Source organism: Sturnira hondurensis, unplaced genomic scaffold, assembly GCF_014824575.4.
Source record: "Sturnira hondurensis isolate 20B ecotype Veracruz unplaced genomic scaffold, ASM1482457v3 Scaffold0003693, whole genome shotgun sequence".
NCBI classification, from domain to species: domain Eukaryota; kingdom Metazoa; phylum Chordata; class Mammalia; order Chiroptera; family Phyllostomidae; genus Sturnira; species Sturnira hondurensis.
Genome location: NW_028076324.1, coordinates 8483792 through 8506045, shown reverse-complemented (window position 1 = coordinate 8506045; position 22254 = coordinate 8483792). Strand labels below are relative to the sequence as shown.

The 22254-nt window shown below is 52.2% G+C and overlaps 1 protein-coding gene across 1 annotated transcript; it reads right to left on the bottom strand.

Moving 5' to 3' along the window:
- THOP1 (thimet oligopeptidase 1) lies at window positions 1–21083 on the bottom strand. Its single transcript, XM_037042470.1, has 13 exons — window positions 20903–21083; window positions 17954–18166; window positions 15512–15660; window positions 14023–14130; window positions 11424–11526; window positions 8496–8656; window positions 6793–6928; window positions 5825–6191; window positions 5391–5592; window positions 2484–2670; window positions 2131–2259; window positions 950–1086; window positions 1–503 (listed from the first exon to the last, which is right to left on the bottom strand). The coding sequence occupies exons 1-13, from the start codon at window positions 20916–20918 to the stop codon at window positions 348–350; spliced, it is 2064 nt and encodes a 687-aa protein (XP_036898365.1). The 5' UTR covers window positions 20919–21083; the 3' UTR covers window positions 1–347.
- Between the last annotated feature and the right edge of the window lie 1171 nt (window positions 21084–22254).

Here is a 22254-nt window from a genome sequence, read left to right as displayed (position 1 = left end):
TTTTTTAATGGCTGAATTTCAAAGAGCCATCCCCTTATCTAGGACAAATTCCAGGACAGGGGCTGTATTAGTGCAACAAAGAGAAAGCCTTGACCAGATGCAAGCACTTTCCAGATATCTTGAGGACGAGCTCTCTTCAGCCCATGCTGACCACCAAGTGCAGGTCATGGACACTGGCTATGAGAAATGACCAGGGAGAATGGCCTCTCTCCTAACCCTGCCCCACCCTCCCTGGGATGCTGAGCTGGAGACCAGCATCTCCCATCCTGTTTCCAGACTGGGAGCTAAGGCACCAGGGCAGCAGGAGCTGGAGCCCCCACCCAGGGCTGGCAGGACCCCTGGGCACATCAGCAGGCCGGCAGCTGACTGCCCTCCACCTGCAGGCCTTTGCTCAGGAGGAAGGCATCCTGCTTGGGGTCCCGACCCAGGAAGAGCTTCAGCATGATGCTGGCGTCCTGGGAGCCACCTGGTCTCAGGATGCAGCTTCTGTAGTCCAAGCCAACCTACAGTGGGGCAGAAGGGCAGCACTCGGAGAGAGTCCTCGAACATCCTGCACCAGCTCCCAGGGGGCCTGTGGGGCCTGTGTCAGCATCACGAGGGAGAGTGTGCCGCTGACACCTTGGATGGGGGTCTCAGAACAAGTGCACGTGCAAATGCACGTGTGTGCAAGAAAGACTGCACGTGCGCAAGCTTGTGTGTGTAGGCACTCTGTCCTTCAGGACAGGGGTGTCTGAGCCTCTGCTATGACTACACAAAGGGCTGGAAAACTGGCTGAGCCCCCCAGCACCACAGGGTCTCAGGTGGATCCCTGAAGGGCTGAGGAAGGGTCCAACTCTGCCCCAGTGCCCTGCCCTGCCAGGGCTGGCTGCACCGGCCCACAGGACCAAGGCCAAGGCCCAATGTCCTCAGTCCTCAGCAGTAGGGTCATCACTCAAAGTCCTCTCCTCACCTTGCCATTGAGGACGCCCTCCTGCTTGAAGCGCGTGTGGAACATGTCCATGGAGTACACCTCACTCCACAGGTAGCCGTAATACTGCGCATCGTAGCCTCCCGCCAGGTGGCCGAAAGTGGCAGGCATGTTGGTTCCTGGGAGGAGCATGAGGCTGTGTGGAGGACGGCCTGGTCCCTGGTCCCCCTTCATGAGAGGGGGCTTCAAAGCAGCCACATCAGAGAACCCTCCCCATTGAGAGGGAGGGAAACTGGTACAACAATTCCAGGAAACAGAGGCCCAGTGATTCGGCCAGAGGAACTCAACTGATCTATGCTGAGAGTTGCTGAAGCAGGGAGGGCTCACCTGGAGCATTTTTAACAACGCCAGCTGCCACAGCACCAGGGCTCAATGTCAGGAGTCATGGCTCATCCACACAACAGAGGGCATGTGTGGATTAAAACACTTTAAAATGTTCATGAGCCCTGGCTGGTCTAGCTCAGTGGATTGAGTGCCAGCATGTGAACCAAAGGGTCACCAGTTCGATTCCCAGTCAGGGCACATGCCTGGGTTGTGGGTCAGGTCCCAAGTAGGGAGGTACACATGAGAGGCAACCACACACTGATGTTTCTCTCCCTCTCTTTTGCCCTCCCTTCCCGTGTCTCTAAAAATAAACCACATCTTAAAAATAAATAAATAAAGTGCTCACGAAACAGTAAACCAGAGCAATACCACCTGCGTTAAATCTCAACTACCTTCCTGCATGTTTATCAATTGTTTATGTCGATATGTGCATACGTGCAAGTATGCACATGCTCTTGGAGAACACACATCAACATTTATCTACTGCCATCTCCAGGTATGAGATCCCTCGTCTTTTCTACACCTCCCAGGCTTCTCACAAGGCAATGTGCGGGAGGGCTCCCAGAGGGACCGCATGAAGGCGCTGTGGGGATGGAAGCCACACACAGCCAGTGAGGAAGGATGGAGCTGCCTGTATCGGCTGCCCATCAGGCTCCACAGCTGGAGCCAGGGACCTAGGAAGGCAAAGCAGAAGTGAGGCCAGGGGCTGCCTGCTTCTCTCAGGTCAGCCGAACCTAGGGACTGGTGGCACCAACTCCCTTCACATGGCACCAGGTTTCTGTTGACCCAGAGGACAGAGACCCCTAACCTCTAAGGCAGGCCGGCTCACGAGCAGTTACCTGGCGTGGCGGGGACCCCGAGGACCTGCTGGCAGAGGCGGGCGTACTCCTCAGCCGGGTCTGCAGCCTTCTGCGTGTGCAGGGCCTGGTCCACCTTGGCCAGGACGATCTGGCGCAGGTTGAAGAGACCTGGTTGGGAGGAAGCAGATGAGAGGCTGGCACTGTGCTCTCCCCAGCACTCTCCAGCCAGGGCTGTCCAGAAATCCCCAAGGGCACGCCTGGGCCTCGAAGGCTGCAGCACGGGCACCAAGGACTCCTCTCTTTCTCCTGACCCCAGGGTCCGGAGGATGGAGACCCAGGGTGGTCCCAGAGCTGGCTGAGGCCTCACAGAGCGGGGACGCAGTGGGGCACACCTGTGTTGGCCTGCCGGGACTTGATGAGCTTCTCGAGCAGCTCCTGGGGGATGGCGCTGCCCGTCCTGTAGTGCTGCGACATCCTGAGCAGCGGCTCCTTCTCCCACACCCAGTTCTCCAGCATCTGCGAGGGCGCCTCCACGAAGTCGCGCTCCACGTGCGTCCCGCTGAACATGGCGAACTCCGCCTGTGGGGATGGGGCAGAGAGCCCAGGAATGTGGGACCCTGCTCTGCCAGCTCCTGTCCGTCCAGCCTCATCTGGGTGCACAGGTACACAGTACCCCAAGCCCATGTGGGTGGGCAGATAACATCCTGGGCATGGGCCCTCCTCCCCACAGAGGACGCTTGGCCAAGGATGGTGACAACTGAGTTTTCCCCGGGAAGCTGCTGGCCAGCGTGTCTCAGCCCAGGACACAAGGAGAGGTGGAGAGCTCACATGTCCCTGCTGGTCACCCAGGTTCCCTCTCCCACCCACAAAGCCAATGCTCGTAAAAAGTCTGTAGCCCAAAAGGCCAAGGCCCAGAAACAGTGGAATCTGATGACAGGTGTTGGAAGGTACTCTGTATTTGGTTCACTTTGTGATCTGAAATTTTTCCTGAAAAATAGCACTTTTTCCAGAGCAGCCAGAACTTAGGTCTGGCAGCAAATCAGTCACTCAAGCTGCTGAGTGACTTCAGGCAAGTCCCATCCTGGCCCAAAGTGAGGCAGGGAATCCGGAAGGGGAGGGTACGTGGTTGGTCCTTCCTAGCCACAGGTGCCACATTTGAGAACTATGACTCACTAAAATTTGCAGCCCCCAAATTGACCAGCCCCGAGCTTTCATGGTCTTTCAACACCCTGCTCTCTGGCTTCAGCTGACTGTGACATGTCCTTTCGGTCTACTGAGTGCCCTGTTTTCTGTACACTTCTGGTTTTATGGGTGATTTCAATGTTCAAATGGCCACCAAATGTGGTGCTGAGGAGCTGACTAGTGACCTTGAGTGAAAGAAGGTTGTGATGCACCTTAGGGAGATAGCCCGTGTATCAGAGAAGCTCATTTAGGCATGAATCACCGCACTGTTGGATGTAAAGCAACAATGTACATCACAAAAGGTATCTTTACACAGAAACACACAGAACACGAGGTCGTGAAAACACCATGACCAGGCTTGCAGGGACCCAGCCCTGCATTTCCCTGGGGGCAGCGGTTCAGTGTCTGCTACCTTGGTGTTTGTGGAAACTTCAAAAAACAGACCTGCTATAAATACTGAGACTCATGTATATCCGAAAAGACCTGAAGAAAATGATGTGGGACGGGGACGGTCACTGTTAGAACAATGTCCCAGACACGGGAAAGAATCCATGAGTGTACTGCACACAGAGGGGACCGCACTGGCTGCATGGTCGGGGGTGGCCGGGGGCGCCCAGAGCCCGGGGGCCGCACAGACACAGCTTCGCCCTGAGTTGCTGTTGGCAGCGAGCAGGAGACCCTTAACTGACACCACAGACAATACTTAATTTACATCGATGACAGATTAAAATGAAGAGCTAAAACTATAAAATGTTTCCAAAATTTAGCAAAAAATTAGTGCCTTAGGTCAGAAAACGGTCCTGTCTTCAACAGGACACACAAAAAAACTGCAAACTATGAAAGAAAAGAATAGACTAAACTTCACCAAAGTCAAAGAACTTCTCATCAAAACATACTTTTAAGTGGTCCATGCACACATGGAATACCACTCAGCCATGAAAAGAGCGAAGCTCTGACACTCGCTACAGCGTGGATGGACCTTGGGCACGTGATGCTCTGTGAGAGATGCCAGACACAAAGGCCACAGAGCGTGTGGTTCCATGTACAGGAAATGTCCAGAACAAGCACATCCAGAGACCGAGAGTGGATTAGCAGCCATCGGGGACTGGGGAGGGGGTGGATAGAGAAGGGAGTGACCGCTAAGGGGCAGAAAGGATCTTCTGGGAATGATGAAATGTTCCAGAACTGGACGGTGACGACGGCTTCACAGCTTGGTGAACTGACTAAACCCACTAAGTACCCAGTTCCCACACACTCCCATTCAGCCCCTAGGCGCACTTTTGCTGTCAGGAAAAATGGCTGACCAAGTGCGAGAGGAGCCAGAGAACAAACGCCCATTATAGCGGGGGTCCTGTGGCTCGGCCACCGGGCTGGGGAGTCCTGTCGCTGCCACTGAGGGCTTGTCTGAGGGAGCTGCCTCAACCTCCCAAGCCTCTGCATCTCCACCCAGAAAGCACAGCACCCCTCAAGCTCTTCACCGGGCTCGGCAAGTGTTCGCTGAATCTGGTGCCGGGCTCGGTGTCTGCGCCCCACAGCCGGTGCTCTGGCGGCCACCACTGGCTTTCACGGGATCAAGCAGCGTTTCTTATTGTGAGCCCACACACAACGGGGCCGGCATGAGCGGCACTCTAAGCATGTTATGTATGTATCTTCACTAATCTAACACCTCTAACAGCTCTTAAGGACTCTATGGTGTCTCCCAAAATTCATATATCGGAGTCCTGATCCCCAGGACCTCAGAATGTGACTATCTTTGGGGACGGGATCTTTGAGAGGTGGTTAAATGAGGTGACTAGGGCGGCCTGTAGTCCAGTACAACTGCTGTCTTTCAGATGGCATCTACACACCAAGGAGAGAGGTTTCAGAAAAACCAACCCTGCCCACACCTTGACCTCGGACTTGTAGCCTCTAGCACCAGGAGAGCACACATTTCTGTTGTTTAAGCCGCCCCTGTGGGAGTTTGTGATGGAAACTGATACAAAGGGGTGTTACCATAGCCACAGTCATGTCACCTGAAGAATCCAACATGGAGAAACCTGTCTCCAGACCTGCTAACCAATAGGTGCGAGAGTGCACCCCTGCCCTCCCCCCAGCCAGCCCCTCAACCCTGTGCCCACCTGGGAGCAGAGCTGGTGCATCACGTGCCCAAACTCATGGAAGTAGGTCTCCACTTCATCATGCTGTAGCAGAGAGGGGGCGTCCGGGGTGGGCTTGGTGAAGTTGGCCACCATGGCCGCGATGGCAATCTGGCGGCTCCCATCCGGCCGCAGGCAGCCTGGCTGCAAGCCAAAGCAGGCTGCATGCCCATACTTGCCTTCCCTGGGGGCAAAGGGGCAGGGTCAGGCCTGGCTAGGGGTCTGCTCCTCTTGCTGACTGGCCCAGAGAGGCAGTGACCCCAGGCCACTCCCTGACCCTGTGTTCCTCAATCAACCCATCTGCCAACTGAGGCAATTAGACACCCTAAAGGGCTCTTAGCAGAGGAGTGAGCACCCACGTCCCCAAATGGTATGAACACTCCTGGCCCCCCCCCACAACCCCAGCCCACATGCACCTTGGGTAAAGGTCCAGGTAGAACTTCCCGATGACCGTCCCCGAGGACGTGTCCCTCACTGAGTACAGCTTCACATCTTCGTGCCACACAGCGGCATGCTCCTCCAGGTCGAAGGTCAGCCCGAGCAGCTCCTCATAGATGCCCAGCAGCCCCCTGGTGACCACCTGCATGGGGAAGTACTCCTTGAGCAGGTTCTGGTCCACGCTGTAGCACGTCTCCTCCACCTGGTTCATGTAGTAGCGCATGTCCCAGGCATTGATCCGCCCATCGAAGTCCAGGCCCCGCTTCTCACACTCGGCCTTCTTCAGCTCTAGGATCACCGCCCGCTCCTGCTCTCCAAGGGGCTTCAGCTTCTGGGCCAGTTCATCTGAGGGCACAGAGGGGAAAGGCAAGGCTACCTCCCTGCAGTGGCTTTCACAAAATGAAACCTTCTGTCTCATTTGCAAGGAGAGGCAGAATGTAACATCCCCTGGCACAATCATGCCACAGGAAAACAAATTACAACTGGAAAGTTGAGTGGACAGCTTCCAGTCACGGGAGGGCAGCCCCAAAGCCGCCCATGCTCACTCCCATTGTGGCAAACCCCAACACCCTGGCCTTGGCTTTCTCTGCTGCCTGGGCCCTGGTGCATGGAAAGGACGGCCTGCGACAAAGTCTGAGTGAGGCAGTGTCCCATCGCCTCAGAGCAGCTCCAGGAGGGGTCATCGGACTTGTTCTCACAAGGAGGAAACGGCAGTCACCCATGAGCTGCTTGTCTAGAGCCTCAATCCCAGACAGGCAGGGTTAGGCCAGCTGCAGGCCTTGCCCGGGACCCAGTGCTCAGCAGTTAGATTAGGGTCCCTCTGGTCAAATTCAGGGGCCAGGGGAGGCACTGGGACGCCCACCTCAGGGAGGACAGAAGGGGCTCCCAGAAGCACCAACATGTCATAGTCAAGAACAGCATGTGGGAGGTGGGGAAGGCTGGTTACCTAGGAAAGTGGCCACTGCCTGGCTGGTCTTGGCCATGTTCATCTCCAGGACGTAGTCGGCATGCGTGCTGAAGCCCAGCAGGCTGGACTTCTGGGCCCGCAGGGTCACCAGCTCCCTGAGGATGCCACAGTTTTCCTGAAACCAACAAGTGAGCAGGCCCGTGGATGCCACTTCCCCCACGTGGGGCTCCTAGGTCAGCACCTGGCTCCTCTGGTGGGTCTCGGCAACCGCAGGGCTGCTCAGGCCCCCGCCCGGCACAGCTCTGGAATGTCTGTTTTCCCCCTCCTGACCTTGGCCGGATCTTTGCATACTTGGTTCTGTCCTGGCATATAAGCTATAAGCCCCCCAGTCCTTTTGGCAAAAATAAAGCATGTGAACCAGAAAGAGTTCTGAAACTGAGTGAAGAGCAATGTGTGGGCTGGGACTCTCCAAGATGGCCTCTGGAAGGCGCTGTGCACCAGGTGCCCCTACCAGGCAGGGCCCTGCCCGGGGCTCAAGGCACCAAGTCTCTACCAGAACCTCTGAGCCACTGAGCCAACCAACCATGCTCATGGGGCCAACACAAAATGAAACCTTCTGTCTCATTTGCAAGGAGAGACAGAACATAACTTCCCCTGGCACGATCAGGCCACAGGAAAACAAATCACAACTGGAAAGTTGAGTGGACAGCTTCCAGTCACGTGAGGGAACTCAAAGCTGGAACTCAAGGTAGCCGGCAGTGCTAGTTAGCATGCTATGTCCCATGGGACCTGGAACTCTGCCTGTCCCTCTGTTCTGCCTCTTGGGTCAAGTCCGGGGGACAGGATGGGAGTGAAGATAGGGGGGGTCAAGCCCCACCCAGTCCTGAGCAGCTGAAGAGCCTGCAGCTTGAGCTCTTGACACTCTCAAGTACCTACCAGCCCACAGAAAGCAGACCACCCCCACCAGACCCCTCACTCCTGGCTCTGGGATAAGGCAGGCCTGCGTCTGCAGGCCACAGGTGGCCCCCACTGAGAGCGCTGCCTCCGCCAGGGCTACATCTCAGATTTCCACAGTGTAAATCCTCGTTATCTTCACACCAAAGTGGTCTTCAGTCCCAAGAAGTGGAGAACACAGGGCTTTACCACATGCATTTCCTGTTATCCTGTGACCTCTAGCCTGTGGCTCCTCTCCACCAGCCATGTGAGCACCAGTGGTGTTGCAGCGAGGATGAAGGGGACCCATTCCAACACCACTATCTGTTTGAGGCTAAACAGGAGTTGCTCAGAGGCCACACTGAGGTGCAGACACAAACACAAGCACCCTTTTGGGAACGGACATCTGAGTACTGAGGCCACGGCGAGAGGCCCGGGCCCCACATAAGCTGCTCAACAGCAGAGGGCAAACCCGAGCTCAGGTCCGGGCAACAATAGAACGATGTGAGGCTAAGGCGGGGGCATGGGAGACAGCAGAAGGAGAGAGGGTACCGGGATTTATGTAGGAGCAGATGCATGACAGAAGCAGTGAGGCAATCAAGCCACCAAGCTCACTGAGCATATCCCTGGTCACCGGACCTAGCCCGGTAGACACTGGGTGACCCTTTACAGGCACAGCCACTGAGGCAACTCACACCAGCACTGAGCAGACGGGACAGGCATGGCACTTCCAAGTTCCAGACGAGGCTGTTCCGCAGACAGACCCCACAGGCGAATCCCTGAAGCCAGACCCGGCATCGCCTTCTCACCTCCTTGCACCGACAATTGAAGGCCTCCTCCACCTTCCTCCTGGTCTCAGGCACATGGCATTTCTTCAGGAGAGGAAAATAGTGAGGGTACTTGAGGGTGACTTTGAATTTCCCATCCTCAGTCTTTTCCAGAGAGTTCAAAAAGTCTTCAGGAAGCCCTCCTATGAACCAAATTAGGGGGGCTTTTAAAGACCAGGCACATACAAGATGGGAGGGGTGGGCTAGGAGCAGGAGCAGCAGGCCCGGACTTCCCTCCACACTGTGTTTCTGGCTTCTGCCCTGAGCCCCAAAGGCAAGATGTCCAGAACCTGCCCGCCTTGGAAATCTGCTACCATTTGCATCAGGACCCCCTTGGGAAAGAAAAGCTACAGTCAGCCGGACTCTTGGACAGGATGGGCTTCCTGGGGCTACATTCTCTTCCTGTGTTCTTTCTCAATAAATGGCACCACCATGAACAGAACCTACCTGGCAGCCTTGGCCCACTGGACTGCACCCTGGTCCCAGACAACTGTACTGCTCCAATGGTCCCCCACCTGGTCCCCTGCTCCTGACCCATCTTCTACCATAAGGGGGAAAAGATCTAGGTACATTGATCTAGGTACATGCTAGAGATCTAGGTACATTGCCCTCAGACTGAGCGCCTGAATTCAGGGCTTCTGCTGCGAGGGGAAGGGATGGAACGGGCCTAGAAGATCCTGTGTCAAAAGAAAGGTGCTCAAAGGCAAACACAGACATGGCAGGCTCGAATTGTCCCCTTGAGGTCAAACTGGACAATCTGAGCATCACTGTAAATGATGACAGTACACTATAATCCAGGGAGTAAAACAGGACCAATAGTCCACACTGATACAGATAACTTAACACATAAATGGAGGGCCCCCGACCAGTGTAGCTCACTTGGTTGGGCATTGTCCTGCAAAGTGAAAAAGGCTGTTGGTTCGGTTCCAGGCCAGGGCACGTGCCTGGGTTTCAGGTTTGGTCTCCAGTTGTGGCACACAGGAAAGGCAACCAGTCAGCGTTCCTCACATCCATGTTTCTCTCCCTCTTTCTCCCTCCCTTCCCCTCTCTCTAAAAATAAATAAATAAAATCTTAAATAAAGTAAATAAATGGGGGAAGGGAAAGCTCTGGCTTATGAGAAGACCAACTAACATGTACAAAGTCACCCATGGGTGCTACAGCCGGTGGGCAGTAACGTGATGAGCAGCGGCATCCCAGCTGCACTTGAGAAATTGCTGATCAGAAAGGGAAAACTGGTGTTTCAATGGCAATGCCTGGCAGACGGTCACCTAATCAAGTAATTAAGATTCAGGGAGGGAAAAAAGGGTACATAGAGATACATTGTATTTTTGTAAAATAACACCAAGTGTTCCTTTTACAACCAGGAAAAAAATAAACAAATGCTACAATCTTGCTCAGCTAGACCTGCAGATAGGGCCAGACCCTGCAGGGCTGGCCATACATGTCCCAGCCGCTGCCACCGCCCCCATCCCAGCAAGACATGGTGTCTGAGGTCAGGAGGGGCACACAATCACCTTCCCCATGTGCTGGGGAATGAAGCTGCCCACACAGGCTAGTCCAATAAACCACGCCCTCAGGCTGGACAAACAAATAGCAAAGCAGTCCCATGGACAGCGAGGGCGAGCAGGTCCCTCAGCTGAATTCCAGAGCCCTGGCATTCCCCTTTGGTCAGGAAACATGGTGGCCATCTTTAACCAGCAGGAGCCACGGGGTGGGACTTACTGCCCGGACACAGTGGGGGCTGAATGAGAATGAGGGGCAGCAGGCACAGCTGTGGTCAGTCTGTAAGCACTTGTTCGAGAAGACGCATGTTCATGGGTCTCTGTGGTGCAGCCACCTTCAGTGAGGGCCCTGCGTCCTGCTACCTCCAAGGCAAAAGGACTCACAGCCAGATCTCACGTAACATGACTCCATACTGCACTACCCACCACTGGTTAGGATACACACCCTGCTCGGACCCTCTCACAGGCGGTTGTAGCACAGCCACTGGCCTAAAGTTTTCAAAACTGGCAGTGTTGGACAAGAGGGGAAAAAATATGCAAAAGGCTGAGGAACTGTTCGACAGGAAAGGAGCCTGATGAGACATAAAAACCAAGGAGATCCTGGTTGGGAGAGAGAACGTGGTGGGGAGGGCCGACGTGGGAAACCTGCCTGCACTCTCGAGGACACTGCCCGACATTCTGTTTCCTGAGTGTGAGGTCTGCACCTTTGATGCAGGAGAACATCCCTGTTCCTGCTGAAGTGTCACAAGCTGACGAGGAACTCTCAGAGGTTCAGAAACAGTGTGCATATAAATATAGACAGAGGAGGCGGGGAAGCAGAACACTAGCAGGGGGTGAGGCTGGGCGAAGTGTGCAAGGGCTTTCCAAGGCACTGTTCTCACAACTTCCCCATAGGTGTGAAACTTTACACAGCAAACTGTCCAGGGAAAGCAGGGAAAAGAGTAAAAACTAGAAAGGATGCCTAAGCCCAAACCCTCCAAAATTCCTATGTACAGCCAGGCTTAGGAACTGCTGATTCAGTCCATCCCCTTGAACACTTCGTAAGATTTTTAGAAATAAAAACAACGAAGAGGCATGGGGTATGATCTCAGAGGGGATAACCTGGCTGACTCAGCGGCAAGGCCAAGACTGCTTACGTGCTGCTCCCAATGCCTCACCTGGGCTCCTGCTGCTGCCTCAGGACAGCTCCCACTGGGGTCAGAATCTCAACAGACAGAACATGGCCCTCTCTAAGGAGGGACCCAGAACCTTAAGGTCCAAAACACCAAGTGCTCCAAGTGGAAAAACCAAGACAAATGCCTCGACCTCTGAGGGCAGAGGCTGTGACCCTGGAGGGTCTCCCCAAGACCATGCCCCTGAGAGTAGCTGTCCATGTGGCTACCTTCCCCACCCAGCCCCCCCACGCACCCAGCTCCTCTCTTGTGAAGGGCAGGAAGGTCGTGTCCTCGTTCAGGTTCTTATTGAAGTCAATGCACAGGAGACTCAGCTTCTTCTTGATGCCTTTGATTTTCTGAAGGAGAGAAGAGCCTTGAGAGAAGGGGGCAAATACCTGTCTGCTGCGCTGAGCAACCTCGTGATCTGGGGACTCAAGAGGTATCCTCGTTGGTCCGGGTCCCTGGCCTAGAGCCTTCTGGACCCTCCTACTGAGGAACTGCCCCCAGGGTCTGCAGCCTAGGCTTCTGAACATCTAACAGTTCAATGTTCAGGGTCCATCTGGTTCTTAGAAACAGTTAAAAATCGACTCATCTGGGAAAGGGAGTGACAAGGGCGTGAAGAAGTACCTGGGCCCAGGGTGTCAGGTGGAAACCCCCGGGCTGCCTGGCGCAGGCGAAGAGGAGGGAACGAGCGGGAAAGCAGACACCACACTTATCAACCACGGGACAGAAGCAGGTGTCACACTCCCAGCTGGAAGACAGGGGACACCTGTCTCCTATGATATTTTAACACAATGAGAAATGTGTATTTCAACTTGACCCCGTTCCTAAAACCCTTGGAATTTGCTAAGAAAAACCTCCTGGGGGACAAAAGTGACAGGAGCCCCTTGCAACCACGCCTGAGCTTACGTCAGTGAGCCCACGTTCAGAAAGTGGGCCCCAGAAGCACAGGGCCAAACTTTTAGTTCCACCCCATTCTCCACCTTTTGGGAGGGGAGAGGGGCTGAAGGTTGGAGGTGGAAATCAGATCCTAGGAGCCAGTGATTTAATCAGTTGAGCTTCTGTAATGAAACCTCACAAAAGAGCCGGGCTCAGAAAGCTTCCAGGGCTGGTAAACACAGGCCGACGTGGAGACAGGACAGCACTTCGGGAGGGCACGGGAGCTGCACGGCCCCTGCCTGCACCTTGGCCCACGCATCTGTTCCAGCTGCTGTTCCTGAGTTGAGGCCTTGTATTGGGTTGGCCAAAAAGTCCATTTAGTTTTTTCCATAAAATAAGACACATTTTTTATTTCACCAATAACTTTATTGATTTGGACATTTTGAGTATGTCGGCTATCTCCCACCATTGGCTTTTAGTGGGTAGAGGCCAAGGGGTGCTGCTAAACATCTTCCAATACATAAGGCAGCCCCAAAGCAAATAATTATTTTGCCAAAATGTCAATAGTACCAAGAAACTTCATGAACCACTTCTGACATGTTTGACCAGTCACAAACCTTCTCCAGACACTGCACAAATCTTTGTGTTTCAGTTGTGTTTTTACCTTTCTTGAAATAAAGAATAGCCCTGGCTGGGGTGGTCCAGCGGATTGAGCATGAGCCTGCGAACCAAGGCTGGTTCGATTCCCAGTCAGGGCACATGCCTGGGTTGCAGGCCACGTCCCCAGTGAGGGGCACGAGAGGCAGCCACACATTGATGTTTCTCTCCTTTACCCTTTCTATATAAACAAATAAACAAATAAATAAGCAAAATCTTTAAAAATATTTAAAAAATAAAGAATAATACACTGAAAATGTTGCTCATTTTCTCCCCTTTTCAATATTAAAATGGCTTCACAAAAATTCACCAGTTTTTTTTTAATGCACGCTGCTATGACAGCTGTCACAATACAATCTAATAAAATTGTTTCAAATGAAGTTAAAGCCAGCTAAGCACTGCTACAGCCATCATATGGAAAAAATCAAACAAACATTTTGGCCAACTCAACACACTAAACCAGTGATCTAGTAACATGTTTCTTGGATTTCTGCAAGTAGCTTTAACAAATTAATCAAATCTTAGGAAGGGGTCATGGAAACTCCAATTTATAACAAACTTTATAAGTAACAAACTTGGACTTGAGACTGGAGTCTGAAGTAGGGGCAATCCTGTGGGGCTGAGCCCTGAACGTGGGGAACCTGATGCCCTTTCTAGGTAGATGGTGTCAGAACAATGGAGTTAAAGTGCAGGACACCCGGCCAGTGTCAGAAAGCTCCTTCACATGCTCTGGCTGGTGTGGCTCAGTGGATTGAGCACCAGCCTGTAAACTGAAAGGTCGCCAGTTCGATTCCCAGTGAGGGCCAAGGATCAGTTGGGGGCATGCAAGAGGCAACTGGTCAATGCTTCTTTTGCACACTGATGTTTCTCTCCTTCTCTTTATCCCTCCCTTCCCTCTTTCTAAAAATAAAAATAAGTAAAATCTTCAAAAAAAGAAAAAAGTTCCTTCATGTGGGATCCCCAGATGTCTGGTTTCAGAAGGGAAGCCGTGACGTAGTGCAGCACTAAGAGGGGCAGAGACACAGGAGAGTTGAGTTTTTCCTTAATACTATCGCACCAAAGTCATGGGGACAACTGAACACAGGAAGGTGCCCAAAGAGGCCTGCATGCCCTCCTTCAATGAGGGAGCTCCATGGGCCTGGGGAAGCCCCACATGCCCCTGGAGAGCAGAGCAGGTTCAAAGAGAGAACTGCTCCAGACAAAACTCCCACCAGAGTTCAGGCAGCAGAAAAATGAATTCAGGGCAAAGGCTGGGTCCTCAGGTAGGCACAGGAAGGCACAAGCCTGCTACCCCATCCCCAAGGCCCCTCACTCACTTCCTGAGTCTCCTCCGGCAGGTGGAGCCCGTTCCTCCGGCCTAGCTTGATCAGTCGCTCCAGGTACCGCACTGCCTCTGGCCTCAGAGAGTCCTTCTGAACTTTTTCCTGGAATAAGAAAATCAAAGTTCTGTTTACAGTGAAGAACCACGACAGTGCCAAAGGCTGGGAGGCAGCGGAGAGGCCCGCTCACTTGGACACTGCTGAGGGAAGGTGACAGTGTAGCCACTCTGCAAAGTGGTGGTTTCTTGAAAAGACAAACATCTAATGACCCTACAACTCAGCAGCTGCCCTCCTGGGCATTCACCCCAGAGAATGAAGCCCTAGATCCACACAGAACACATACCCAGATGCTCACTTACTGGCGCAGCACAGGCTGCCCAGAGGGTTTGGAGCAAATGAGCACTTCCACCGGAATAAGGTATGTGGGCAGTGCCCTGCTTGTGAGGTTGACTTTGGTTCCGCAAAACATTACCTGGGGGGAAATCAGACAAGGTGTAGAGGAGACCTCTTTAAATCATTTCTCAAAACTGTACGTGAACCTGCAATTGTCTCAACAAGAATTTCAATGCTAAAAACAGCATGGCTTGTGCTTCCCCAGGCCTACGCCCGCGCTTGCACCAAAGCGCACCGGAGCATCTTCCTGCCCCTGAGGCCGACACGCTGGCACATTGGAGGGAGTGACCAAGCAGCAGGAGGAGTGTTTACAGTCGCCTGCAAGCCCTCCATCTTCAGCAGCAAAGGCTCCCCTCCTGCTGAGAAGAGCACCAACTGGAGATGAACCCACTCTGTGCTATGTCACCTAGCATGTCACTCGGCCCTGCTCACCTCACAAGGCAGACAGGACATTATTTCTGAGTAGCATCTAACAAGGTCGGGCAAGTGCAATGCCGTGGTGGATGCAGGGGACGCGTAAGGAGTCCTAGGCTTTTCATACTGGTTTTTCTCGTTCCTCTCCATTTGTCTTTGTCATTTTTTTCTTTTTTTATCCTCACCAGAAGACTTTTTTTATTTTTTAGGGAGAGACTGAAGCATCAATGTGAGAGAGAAATATCAATCAGTCGCCTTCTCGTACACACCCAGCTGGGAATGAAACCTGCAACCTGGCTGGGTATACGCCAGGATGGGGAATTGAACCTGCAACATTTTGATCTATGGGACGACACTCCAACAAACTCAGCTGCTTGGCCAAGGCTATTTTTGTCATTTTTTAAAATGATTTTTAAAAATTGTGGTAAAATAAACATAAAATTTACCACCTTAACCACTTTCGAGTACATAGCTCAGTGGCGTTAAGTCCATTCACACTGCTATGCGCCATCCCCATCATCCACCCCCAGAACTATTTTCAGCTTTCTGCCTTCAAAGTCTGGGTGCAAAACAGTCCAGTCGGAAAAGGTGTCAGCCCACCAACTCCCCTGGAGAGACAGCCCCACCCTCAGCTGTTACCGCCCATGTGCCCAGTTCCAGGTCCTCGTAGTGCCCTCACCTGCAGCCAGACGATCCTCTGGTACACGTCCTGCCTCATACTCATCTCCACATCAAACTCAGACAGCTTCTTGTCCGCCTCTGTGCTGGCTGTCCGAATGTCCTTGGATGGAGAAACGTGCTGGGGGAAGTCAAGGATATTCCGCTGAACTGAAACAGGGAGATAAGGGGACAACTATGAAAATGGGCCTCAGATGGAAACTGACCTCAGGCCCCGAGCACAGAACTCATCCCTGTTTCTTGATTTGCTCAGTAAGCACTCTCCACACCAGGCCCCTGGGTGGGCACAAGGAAAAAATATGAGTGCTATCACTCATGCCCTCAGGGATGTCACAGTCCAAACAGAACCAGAGTCAGCTCACGACACTCCAAGGCAAAGAAGACTGTAACAGAGAAGTATGACAAGACCAGGAGAGGCTGGAGGGACTCGATGGCTGCTGCTGGCTCTATTTTAAATTCACAAACAATTTTGTAATTTACATGCCACACTCATAGTTTGTTACATGGAGGAAGAATGAGTGGGTGGCTATAAGAGCACAGTATCAACAGAGACTCACGTGACCCAGCAATTCCATGCCTGGGTGTCTACCCACAAGAATGAAAACACATGCCCCACAGAAAGCTGTGCACACCTGCTCCCAGCAGCAGGACTGTCCTAACTGCATAGTGGAAATAACCCAAGTGCCCACTGACAGATGGGTGGATACACAAACAAGGCCCATCCACACAGGGGAATGTTACTGATCCACGAAAAGGAGCAAAGCACCGACACACGCTACAACATGGGTGGGCCTTGAATACATGATGCTCAGTGAGGGACACCAGACACCAAAGGCCACAGTGTGTGTGACTCCATTTATGTGAAATGTCCAGAACAGGCACATCCAGAGACAGAGAGTGGATTTATAGTTGCTAGGAAAGGGGAAAGGACTTCTTTTGGGGGGTGCCAAAAATATTCTAAAATTAGATAATGGTGAAAGTTGGACAACACTGCAAATATACTAAAAACCACTGGGTGAATTACATGGTATGCAAATTATATCTCAAAAGAACAGTTTTAAAAAGCATGCACTTTGCATTGGGGAGCCTAAATTCAAACCACAGCTTGGTCATTTCCATGGCTCTGGGCCTTTGAAACGTCCCGGGTCTGGGTGCAGCTCGCTGCATCACGGAGTACTGCCTCTGAAGGAGGCACAAGGACTGACCTGCTCAGTTGACTGGTGTTAAACAATGAGGTTCTGGGTGGGTCAGATGCTAGCTGCCCAAAAGAGAGCAGTGAGAAGGACAGAACCAGCCTCTAGGTTTGGAATTTGCAGACTGACATGCACCGAATATGACATGAAAACAGTGCAAAGTAAGGGATTAATCTGGGCAGTTAGCGCAGGAAGAGGGGCCCAGGGAAGGGGCTCCTGTGATCACAGAGCAGTCTGACATGCCGCAAAGCAGAGGGTATGAACTCCAGGCCGAGAGAGGAGGAGTGCAAGGCCATGTGGCCAGGCAGACAGCCTAGGAGGGTGAGCAGGGCTGACAGTGCAGGGCACTGAAGACCACATCCAGGACTCTGGCCTGCACCCCAAGAGCAGTGAAAAGGCCCTGAAGGGCTGGCCCAGAGGAGCACCACAAAGTCAACTGTAGTTTTCCTTAAAATCACCCAGGCTACTGAGCGGGGTGGAATGGTGCCAGATAAGTGGGAATTAGCATCCCAGGACCTTCGAGTGCCTCCTATGAGAAAGAAGAGGGGTAAACTGAGGCCTATCTGCCCAAAGTAAGAAACAGGAGACAGAAACAGGACGCAGAGCCCAACCTACAGGCCTTCAGCTCAGGCCCACCCTTCAACGCCAGCAGAGCTCACATGGTGAGGCCTCAGGAACAAGTGAGAATCCCGCAGCAGGGATTCTCAATGGCTCCCAAGAAACGACTTCTGCTAGAGATATGGGGTCAGGGAGTTTCTTGGCTCAGGACACTCCACTTTGAGACCTCCCTGATCTCTTGTCGTCACACTGCCACCCTATACAGAGGGGGCTCCAGGAAGTGGATGTTGTTATCTATTAAACTGAACACTCACTCCTCCCAAAGGAAGCAGACAGACCCCAAGGAGGAGAAAAGAAGCCAGCTAGGGAATGGCATCAGGTTACCCAAAGTGCAGGGCAGGCCTCAGAGGCAGAAAAGCAAGGGGACCAAGTTCAGTTCTCAGAGAGAAAACAAATATCCCCTGGGACTAAAAAAGGGGTGAGAAGGGCTCCAGTTTCACAGCAGGCACCTGAGCTGGCTCTCGGAAACCAGGTGACGACCTATCACTCCAGTGGCCAAGTGGAGCACGGCACACAAGGGAACGGGCCACACCTGCTGGATGCCTTTACCCACCACAACCCCAGGGGATGCATGGTGCCACCTCGGGGTCAGGGCTCAGGAACTCCATGCCCAGATCCTGACTTGGACTTACCTGTGTAGGACACCTCCACGTCAGCCAGCGCCTTGAGCGTATTCTCATAGGACACGTCCTCAAACTTCTGGGAGCCCACCTGGTCATACACGTGCTTGGTCTGCTCCATGAGCTCCGCCGTGAGCTCCACTATTTGTTGGGCGCTCAGGTCCCATCTCAGGTAGTTCACCACGGAGCAGGGGGCTGCTGTGTCCAGGGCATCTCCTGCACAGGCTGCAAAGAGGACAAAACCCACACCAAGTGTCTGCTTGCTGTCCAGAATGAGGGTCAGAGTAAATGATGGGGGAGGGGTGCAGAGGGAGAGGGGAGGCACTGTATGCCTCTGCAGATGAGCAAGGTTCAAGGGCTTTGTGGGGATGCACAGGCTGCTCAGTCCTCTGAAGGCAATTCTGCTCCCCAGGTGACAAAGAATGATGTCTGGGGACATTTGTGGTCATCAGGACTGAGGTGTAACGCCACTGCATCTAGTAGGTGGGGACCAGGAATGCTGCTCAACACCCCAGGGTGCCCAGAATAGCACTCCACAGAGAGTGACTTGGCCCCAACAGTCAATAGTGGGGAGGGGGACATTTGGTGTACACATTCATTTCAATAAAAAATAACTTGATTATAGGATACAACTCCCAACCTCCCTGCATGAACATGTGCCATTTGTACTGTAATATCTTTCTACAATGGGGGGGAAATTCTGATTATTTAAACATCACTAGCCCTGAGATCTTTTGGATAAGAGACTGTGGTCTATACTAATAGCAGTCACTCGACACCCTCTGGGGGAGATTCAGAGTGTACAATGCTTTGCGCTCTTCCCTCTCTGAATTCTCACACAGTGCTGTACTTTGCATCCCACTTGCCTGTTTTGTGGATGGGAATCCTGAGATCTGGAGAATTCGAGTCTCCCGCCACAATGATCCCACAGCCAACCAATGTTGAAAGTGGGGTTCACGCCCGCAGTCCGATTCTCCTCCCATTCTGGGAACTGCTGTACCCACAGCACCGTTGTTAATCTGCTCATCTGGTTGTCAGGTCTTCCTGTCCCCTTCCCAGGCCTCTACCCTATACCCCAGTTTCAAGTTCAAAACTTTCATCAGTATCTACACCTGCATGTTTTTGTAGAGCCCATGAGCTAAAAGTGACTTCATATGAGAAGTGGTGTCTGGCAGCCAAGCCTAAACCATGTGCGTCCTTACAGAGGATGGGTCAATGCTGACCCTGATCTACATTGTCCGGATTCTCCTGGATCCTCTACGGCAGGTTTGATCAGCTGGTTCTGCCAACTGCTGGCCTTCTTCAGTCTCCTTGGCCTTCCTGCAGGTTGTCCTCTGCCCTGAGCCCCGTCCCGGCCAGTCTTCTTTCCACATTTCTCTCTCAGAGATGCCCCGCCACAGCATTCCTATATGACCTGTATGTCTAGAATGGCTATACCTGTTTCAAATTCTTGTTGAGTTAGAGAACAGAGTAGGTATGGAATGTGTAATGAACAAGAAGGGGTTGCTCCAGGAAACACCTAGCTATGCCTCATTTCCGCCTTCTGGCCAGCCAGGAATTAAGCAGGGCCAAAGTGGTCCCACACTCTTCTTCTTGTGAATGCTAGGAATCTCTGCGGGGTGCTGCTGGCTCAGACCTGTGTTTGGTATCTGGAGTAGGGTTTTTGAACAGCACTGTCAACACTGGCAGCAGGTCATGGAGAGGAGGGGCATCCTGGGCACTGTAGGATTCTAATCAGCATCCCTGGCCCCTCACCTACTCTATTCCAGGAGTATCCCCTGGCACAACCATCCCAGTCGAGGACCACTGGTATACACTAAGAGGGAAAATGAAAAGCTTTTAAATCAGCCCAGGTCAGACTTTATGGCCAAAAGACTGCTGCAAACTTAAGGAAAATCTGATTTTGATTTCAGAATTGTGGAAAAGGGACTGTAGGACTGTATTAAAATCGGTGGTCAAGAAGGGTTCCAAGAACTCAGGAAAGGTGGGAGATCCACTTGAGCTGGAAGTGTCAGAAAAATCTCCTGGAGAAGCTAGGATTTGAAAAATCGGAGCAGATGCATTCATTCCATAAATATTTACTGATTATCACCTATGTGCCAGGTCCCCAAGCTAACAATCAATCCTGCGGCAAACAAGGCAGACAACACTCTCTGCCTTCCTGAGTCTTTCATAACCTTAGTTGTAATCATTATCATTAATAAAATTATCATCATCACCATCACAAAGGGCTGAAGAACTGGGAAGGACACTCAGCCAAGGGAAAATTCCAGGAGGCACCACACAACAACCTGGGCGATTTTCTAAGATACACTTAACAAGGTTATATCGCTTCCCTAATGAAAACCCTTCTATAACGCCCATTTGCACTTTAAACCTGTGATCTGGCCAAAACGATGTTATTACTCTTTAGACGCCTTACCCGTGTTCTTGCCTCCCAGCTTTTGCCCTCACGGTTACTGCCAACTGGGCCGCTCCTCCCCGAATTCTTACCAGGACATCGGCTTCTCCCCATCTAGCCCAGGCTGAAATGCCACCGCCTCCCAGAAGCCCTCCAGGACTGCCGTCTCTGATAAAAGCGCCACCAGCCCCAGCAATGACCGTTCTCTAAAGTCCTCGCTTTTTCTACGCTTGCTGAATATCTGTCTCCGGCTCTGGAACTCCGTCTACAACTCAGTGTTTCTCCCAAAATCCACCCCAGGCTCCGACCCGCCCTTAGTAGAAGCGACATGGTATTGGCTGAATGAGTGAAGCACTGGAAAAATTGGTTCGTTCATTCATTCTGCCACCGATTGGACGAGGTTCTGCGCTCGCCTATATCACCCCAGGAATACCACACACCCGGTCACTCGAGGGTCACTTCGTCCCGCTCTTAGGCCCAAGTCGCGACCCCCGAAGGCACGAGGGTGCAGGGGGCGCCCGGATCTCTCTAGCGGGACCGCACCGAGGGGTTGCCAGTACCTGCAGGCGTCTTCATGACGGGAGGGTGTGCACCTGCGGTCTCTCTCTCCACCTGGTCCGCGTCGGGCCGCCTCAGCCTCTTCGGCCAGTCGCCTGGGTCCGTTCGCTGTACACCGCGTAAGAGAGTAAGGTGCCCGCCGCCCGCGCGCCCGCTGAACGCTGGGAGGGTGCTTACGCCAGAAAGTAGGGCGCACGCGCGCCCCAGCGGCACGGTTCCCTGCCAACCACACTCCGCGCACGCGCTCCGCAGCCCTCCCTGGTGGTCACTGGCTGTCAGCTGGAAACGAGCGAGAGACAGTCATCGCAGTGCGCTCTGGCGCTTCTAAGCCTGTAAATATAAGACTCTAGATGTTCTCTGCTCAGTACTTCGCCTGGGCTTCTAGTCCCTGTATTAATTGGTAACTGCCTCTTTTCTACCTTACAGGAAAAAAAAAAAAAAACAAGTATCATTGAGAACGCTTCAATGAACGACGGATCCAGAATTTCAAATTGCAATAGGTATTTGGTTTAGTGCAGTAACCTGACCTATATATCTACCGTTGGCGGTTAAAATAACAAAATATTGAACTAAGGCACTCAGAAAGAAAAATGTACTAGAATTTAACTCGAAAAAAACCCTTTTATTTCTGTAAGAGAAAAATACTCCAAAGCGTTAAACGTGCATGCGTTTTAAATAAGATAAAAATGAACCGAGATAGCACTTTTGGCAACTTGAACACTAGTGGTTGGGAGTTTTGAGTCATCCTAGGGAATTTCTCGTACTCACTCTATTAAGCACACCGAGCTTAATTCTATTTTAGTCTTAGTTTTCACACTTCTCTGTACCTGGAGTGTTGTTCCTTACCTTCCAAATTCACATTTAAAAAGAGACTCTCCCTAACCACCCCAGACAACCTACCTCCCCAATCACAACCATAACACCTCATTTTTTCTTCATAGCGCTTGCCATTCAGTGAAATGCAGTATTTATGCACACTTTGATAGTTTAGGATTGGTTAGCACATGAGTTATGTGCACTGTATGATAGTTTAGCATTTTATAATTCGTCTACCCCAATATAAGGAAATGATAACACTTCGCTGATCTTAATAGTTAGCTTGCAATAAACACTTGTTGACTACTAGGCACCTGCCGAGAACAATTTATGTATTCCTTTACGTCTTATGTATTGAATGAATGAAAGAATGCATTTGTGGGTGAGTGAGTGGGAGAATAAATGAACAAAGATAGTGAATAACTGTTGCTGGTATTCACATAATGCCAATGACCCAAACGCAGCTGCTCCACGTGGACAGCTCGCCACACGTGACAGTCTCCGCCTACCCGCAGGAGTCCGTCACTGTCCCACCATG